This window comes from Rhinopithecus bieti, unplaced genomic scaffold (genome assembly GCF_001698545.2).
Source record: "Rhinopithecus bieti isolate Rb0 unplaced genomic scaffold, ASM169854v2 scaffold_5626, whole genome shotgun sequence".
Lineage (NCBI taxonomy): Eukaryota > Metazoa > Chordata > Mammalia > Primates > Cercopithecidae > Rhinopithecus > Rhinopithecus bieti.
In genome coordinates, this window is record NW_016805666.1 from 438197 (window position 1) to 444727 (window position 6531).

General features: G+C 43.5%; 1 protein-coding gene across 2 annotated transcripts in view; it reads left to right on the forward strand.

Moving 5' to 3' along the window:
* The window catches only part of ADIPOQ (adiponectin, C1Q and collagen domain containing), a 14360-nt gene extending 9015 nt beyond the window's left edge, over positions 1 to 5345 (forward strand). Inside the window, exons 2-4 of one of the 2 annotated variants that reach the window (XM_017873374.1) lie at positions 799 to 914; positions 2778 to 2999; positions 3921 to 5345. In XM_017873374.1, the coding sequence (XP_017728863.1) occupies positions 2786 to 2999; positions 3921 to 4441 (735 nt within the window). In that variant the 5' untranslated portion in view covers positions 799 to 914; positions 2778 to 2785 and the 3' untranslated portion in view covers positions 4442 to 5345. The remainder of the gene's footprint in view (positions 1 to 798; positions 915 to 2777; positions 3000 to 3920) is intronic. The other variant, XM_017873373.1, reaches the window with a different exon arrangement.
* The last annotated feature ends 1186 nt before the right edge of the window (positions 5346 to 6531 follow it).

Sequence of the window (6531 nt, forward strand, 5' to 3'; positions counted from 1 at the left end):
AGACTCCGTCTCAAAAAAAAAAAAAAAAAAAGGAAACTAGAGCTGTGAGGTACCATTATTTCTTTTGCTCACTAAACTGACAACACACACATGTTTTTTTATAATACCCAAAGCTAATGAGGGTAGTTAAGGTGTGCCCTTTTATACACACACTGATGTATAATATATACTGCCATGTGGGGATATGTTTCAGGAGACTTAAAACTGTACATAACTTTTGGTCCAGTAATTTACTTCTGGGAATCTGTCATAACAGAGTAATAATCTTGGGGAAAGCTATATACTTAAGGATATTTAAAATATAATTTAAAAATCAAAGTATAATTTCTTAAAGAATATAAAATAATATTTAAAAATGAAAATATGCTAGAAGTTTGATGAAATATAAATGGTCGAATATATATTGATTATATCCACTTACTAGACTAGCACTCTGAGACATTACAAATAGTGATTATAAAACTAGAAAATGACAAGGGAAAATAGAGGAATAAAGTTTTACATGAAGTATGATTTCCACTATGTTTAAAAATAAACAGAGACATTCTTGGGGTTGAGGATTGTTTTCTTTTCTGTCATTTCCAAAGAACTACATAACTACTATTTTTAATGAACTATATATGTAATATATACATATAGTGTATATGTATATACAAATTTTATCTCACGTATGTGATAAAGATGAAAGATGAGTTGATTGTGCCACGTGAAGAGGGCAGTATAGCGCCCAGGTAATGGAGCATAGGAGTGGGATTCCAGATACCAGGCGAATCACGGTCTTTCTTCCATCCCTCACAGAGGAAGAGGTTTGTCTTCAACAAACCTTCAGTTGTCCTGAAGACAAACCTAATTCTGGAGACTTCATATAATCTAGAAGAGACAAGCAAACTGATGAAAAATAGTGAATCTTTAAGGTAAAATAAAGCACATGGACTACACTTTGTTTAGAATCAGATTCTTGGGATTAGCCACATTAACCCACAGAGGGTCTTACTGTTGCCTCTAATCCAGGATCCTAGGGTCTGTTTCTCTCTGTGAGATGCTTTCTCCCAACCCCTTGGTGAGAGTGGGAAGGCTAAGACCTCAGCAATCAGAGGTGGGGGCCTAAGATCCCCCTAAGATCAGAGGCAGAATCTGAGAGGGGATAAAAGTCCCTATACCTGTATTGGGCCCTTTTCTGGGAGGGGGATATTGAAGAATGATTTTGAGATAGGGAGTCCTTTGACTACCTGTGCCACTTGAGCTGTTTGCTAGGGCTCCAGAATACGTGTTTCAAATACGTTCCCCACTCCCTTCTTCCTTCCCTCTTCCACTCTTCCTTTTTTCTTCCTTTCTTCTTTTCCTTTCTCCTTCCTTTCCTTTCTCTGGCTCTCTCATGATTTCTTTTCCTCATTATAAAAGTACTTATTTAGTCCTTACTCTGCTATTAGTGTGTTAGTCTTTGCCCCCTGGTACTTGCTGTTTAATGGAGAAATGGGTGAGTGAAACAGAAATTACAGCAGAGTGCAATAGAGCGCAATAGAGCTAAGCTAGGTGTATAAATTCATTCTCACACTGCTATGAAAAACTACTTGAGACTGTGTAATTTATAAAGAAAAGAGGTTTAATTGACTCACAGTTCCACAGGTGGTACAGGGGGCATGGCTGGGGAGCCCTCAGATGACTTACAATCATGGTGGAAGAGCGAAGGAGAAGCAAGCACATTATATGGCGGCAGGAGAGAGAGTGAGAGAGAGGGGAGAGAGAGAGAGAGAGAGCACATATAGGGGAAGTGCTACACACTTTCAACCAGATCTTGTGATAATTCACCTACTATCATGAGAACAGCAAGGGGGAAGTTAGCCTCCATGATTCCATAACCTCCCACCAGGCCCCTTCTCCAACACATGTCGACATGATATTTGGGTGGGGACACAGACCCAAACCATATTACCAGGGCACTGGAGAAACACAGAGGTGAAAGAACAAACCAAGGAGTGAGATGGAGAAGAAGGAGGACTTCCTGAAAGAGATGACATCCGAACTGGGCCCTGAATAGAAATTAGACAGGGGAGGAGGGGCAGCTAAAGGTGGCCCAGGCAAACAAAGGGCCAGTGGATAAGTGGATATGTTCATGGGATGATGTGTCTCTTGTCTGTTTAACTCAAGGTGAGTCTCCCTCTCTCTCTCTCTCTCTCTCTCTCTCTCTCTCTCTCTCTCTGTGTGTGTGTGTGTGTGTGTGTGTGTGTGTGTGCAAATGTAATATACCAAATGGTCAAACATGTGCCCCAGGAAAGGGGTAGAGGAAGAAAGAATGAGAGAGTAAGAAGGAGGAATAGACACAGAAAATGAGAGAAAAGAGGGGAAAGAAAAAGAAGAAAGGAGCCAGGGGAGAGAAGCTGGTTAGCACTGATTGGAGCAATCTGTGTCATCATACTTGGGAAACTCAAGGATGGATTCTTGGCAAGTCGACTCTTGGAGCTTTCCCTATGCTTGGTCCTGTGCTCAGATATGGAAAAATTAGAGAAGTGTCTTCTGTGCAATCACTGAATTCATAATCTTGCTGAGGAAAGGAGACTACACACAGAAATAATGTTAAGTATTACAAATTTTGGGGCAGAAGGAGATGAAGGTGGGCTGCAATATTCAGAAAAGTCTTCCTGGAAGAGTTGAATACTGAGAAAGCAGCTCCTAGAAGTGGACTCTGCTGAGGTGGATGGAGTCCTGTGTAGGTATCAACTGGGTGTGCTGTGTGGGGTCTGTCTGTCCATGACTGACAGTGCACATGTGGATTCCAGGGCTCAGGATGCTGTTGCTGGGAGCTGTTCTACTGCTATTAGCTCTGCCCAGTCATGGCCAGGATACCACAACTCAAGGGCCTGGAGTCCTGCTTCCTCTGCCCAAGGGGGCCTGCACAGGTTGGATGGCAGGCATCCCAGGGCATCCAGGCCATAATGGGGTCCCAGGTCGTGATGGCAGAGATGGCACCTCTGGCGAGAAGGGTGAGAAAGGAGATCCAGGTAAGAATGTTTTTGGCTTTTTTCATCACATACCTCCTTGACTGATAAAAACTATATGAAGGCATTCATTATTAACTAAGGCCTAGACACAGGGAGAAAGCAAAGCTTTTTTATGTAAACCATAAGTGACTAGAAGTGGATTTGAGGTTGGTCTTCCAAGGATGAGAATAGGTGATGCCTCTACAATCAAGACTTTGACTTTGCTGCATCTGTATGTCCTTTTCCATCCCCCTTCCCATCTTCACCCTCATCCTTATTCCCAATGCATTCATATTCTGATTCCTCTTTCTGTCTAGCTAACTTCTATTCCATCCAGTGGCATTCAACCACATTTACTGCACACCTGCACACCCCCTGAAGGGCACAATCCTGCCTTTAGGGAACTCTTGATCTAGGTAAGATGTCTAATGTGCAACGCTCTGTTGGTGGTTACTACAAGAAAGTCTACTCTAAAAATGTCAAACTGAATGTGAACGAGTATTCAAAGTATGGAGCATAGAGAAAGTGTACTCACCATGGACCTGGAAGAAGAATGAAAGCTTCAAGGAGGAAGCAGAGCTTTAACTAGGCCTTGAATGCTGGATAGACAGAATAGAGGAGGAGAGACATCCTAGATGGAGGGGATAGAATTGCAAAACCGGGGTTGATGGTGCCAGCACATAAAGGGCTGGCAGGGTGGAAGGTCTATGATAGAGACCTATAGGAGATAAAGATGGAGTTGAATTTATGGTAGCCTGCCTGTCTGTGGGAGACATAGAAGGAGGAGGTAACATCTCTCTCCTATTGGGAGCTCTTATTGGTTTCTTGCTCTATAAGTCAAGAAGGTTGTGAGTGGGAGCCACACGGATGGTAATTTAGGCTGTAACCAACCTAGGCAGGAGTTCTATTCTTTGTGGTCACTGAGGTCTTCTCATTCGTTAGGTCTTATTGGTCCTAAGGGAGACACTGGTGAAACTGGAGTAACCGGGGCTGAAGGTCCCCGAGGCTTTCCGGGAATCCAAGGCAGGAAAGGAGAACCTGGAGAAGGTGCCTATGTATACCGCTCAGCATTCAGTGTGGGATTGGAGACCTACGTTACTGTCCCCAACATGCCCATTCGCTTTACCAAGATTTTCTACAATCAGCAAAACCACTATGATGGCTCCACTGGTAAATTCCACTGCAACATTCCTGGGCTGTACTATTTTGCCTACCACATCACAGTCTATATGAAGGATGTGAAGGTCAGCCTCTTCAAGAAGGACAAGGCTATGCTCTTCACCTATGACCAGTACCAGGAAAATAACGTGGACCAGGCCTCCGGCTCTGTGCTCCTGCATCTGGAGGTGGGCGACCAAGTCTGGCTCCAGGTGTATGGGGAAGGAGAGCGTAATGGACTCTATGCTGATAATGACAATGACTCCACTTTCACAGGCTTTCTTCTCTACCACGACACCAACTGATCACTACTAACTCAGAGCCTTGTCCCAGGCCAAACAGCGCCAAAGTCAATTAAAGGCTTTCAGTACGGTTAGGAGATTGACTATTATTTAGTTGGAGGTCTTTGAATATTATTCATTGATTCACTCATTCATGTATTCATTCATTCATTCATGTATTCATTCATTCATCAAGTAACTTTTAAAAAATCACATGCTATGTTCCCAGTCCTGGGGAGTTTCAGAAACATGACCAGATAACTGACTAGAAAGAAGCAGTTGACAGTGCTCTTTTGTGCCCACTGTTTCTCCCGATGCTCGTATCACTCCTGTAAAGCACAGGGAACAAGCTTTCTCCTGTTTTTACAGATTGCGTCCCGAGGCTGAGAGAGTTAAGTGAATGTCTAAGGTCACACAAGTATTAAGTGACAGTGCTAGAAATCAAACCCGGAGCTGTGGACTTTGCTCACTAGACCGTGCCCTTTTATAGAAGCACGTGGTCTCTTTGGAGTGTTGGTAGGTATCTGTTGCCCACCTCACCTGAGACCCATTGAATTTGCCTTTCCCCTTCCATCTCCCACAGACAGGCAGGCTCCCATAAATTCAACTCCATCTTTATCTCCTATAGGTCTCTATCATAGACCCTCTACCCTGCCAGCCCGTTCTGTGCTGGCACCATCAACCCTGGTTTTGCAATTCAAAAGGCAAACTTCCTCCAGCAGAGCTCCCTCAGAGAAAGTGGTTCTATGATGAAGTCCTGTCTTGAAAGGACTACTACTCAGTGGCCCCTGCACTACTCTACTTTTACCTATGTCCCTTCTCATGCTCTTCCCTCCAACTGGGAAAGCCAGCTCCATCTCAGTGTGCTGAGCTCATCCCTGTTCCTCAAGGCCGCCTGGCCAGGAGCTTCTCTGATGTGATAGCCCCCCCCCCCCCCCCTTTTTTTTTTGAGATGGAGTCTCACTCTGTCACCCAGTCTGGAGTACAGTGACATGATCTCAGCTCACTGCAGCCTCCTTCTCCTGGGTCCAAGCAATTCTGGTGCCTCAGCCTCCCAAGTAGCTGAGACTACAGGCTCACACCACCACACCTGGCTAATTTTTGTATTTTTGGTAGAAATGGGGTTTCGCCATGTTGGCCAGGCTGGTCTGGAACTCCTGGCCTAGGTGATCCACCCACCTAGACCTCCCAAAATGCTGGGATTACAGGTGTGAGCCACTGTGCCCACTCGATATCTCACTTTTTTTTTGCCCTGCATGAGAGTCCAGGGTGTGAGGAACACCTCCCACCAGGCTAGAGGCAACTGTCCAGGAAGGACTGTGCTCCCTCCACCTCTGAATCCCTCGTAAATGCCTCATGAAGACCAATCTCTTGAATCCCGTATCTACCCAGAATTAACTCCATTCGAGTCTCAGCATGTAACCAGTTTTATCTACAGAAACTTTTTCACTTTAGGACATCCCTGGTTTTAAGTATACAATCCTCGTTCAGCTGGACAATATGAATCTTTTCCACTGAAGTTCGGGAGGACTATGATTTTCAAAACACTTACAGAATTTTCCATCAAGAAGGTAGCTTGAGCCTGAAATGCAAAACCCATGGAGGAATTTTGAAGCCATTCTTCCCTTGAGTACCAACAGGGTCAGGGAAGACTGGGCCTCCTGAATTTATTCTTTTTCTTTAAGAATTACAGGTTGAGGTAGTTGATGGTGGTAAACATTCTATCAGGAGACAGTGATGCTTTTCAAAGATTTAGCAAAAACTGAGTTAATAGCATTCTCTATCAATATATAAAAAAACCTATTTTTTTTTGCTTACAGTTTTAAATTCTGACTAATGATTCTCTCGTTTATGCGTATTGCTAATCATTAAGGTATTATTTTTTCCACATAAAAAGCTTTGTCTTTTAAAATGCTTGCATATTATTTTCTTTTCTTTCTTTCTTTCCTCTTTCTTTCTTTCTTTTTCTTTCTTTTCCTTCCTTCCTTCCCTCCCTCCCCCGCTCCCTCCCTTCATCTTTCTTTCTTTCTCTTTCTTTCTTTCTTTCTTTCTTTCTTTCTTTCTTTCTTTCTTTCTTTCTTTCTTTCTTTCTTTCTTTCTTTCCTTCCTTCCTT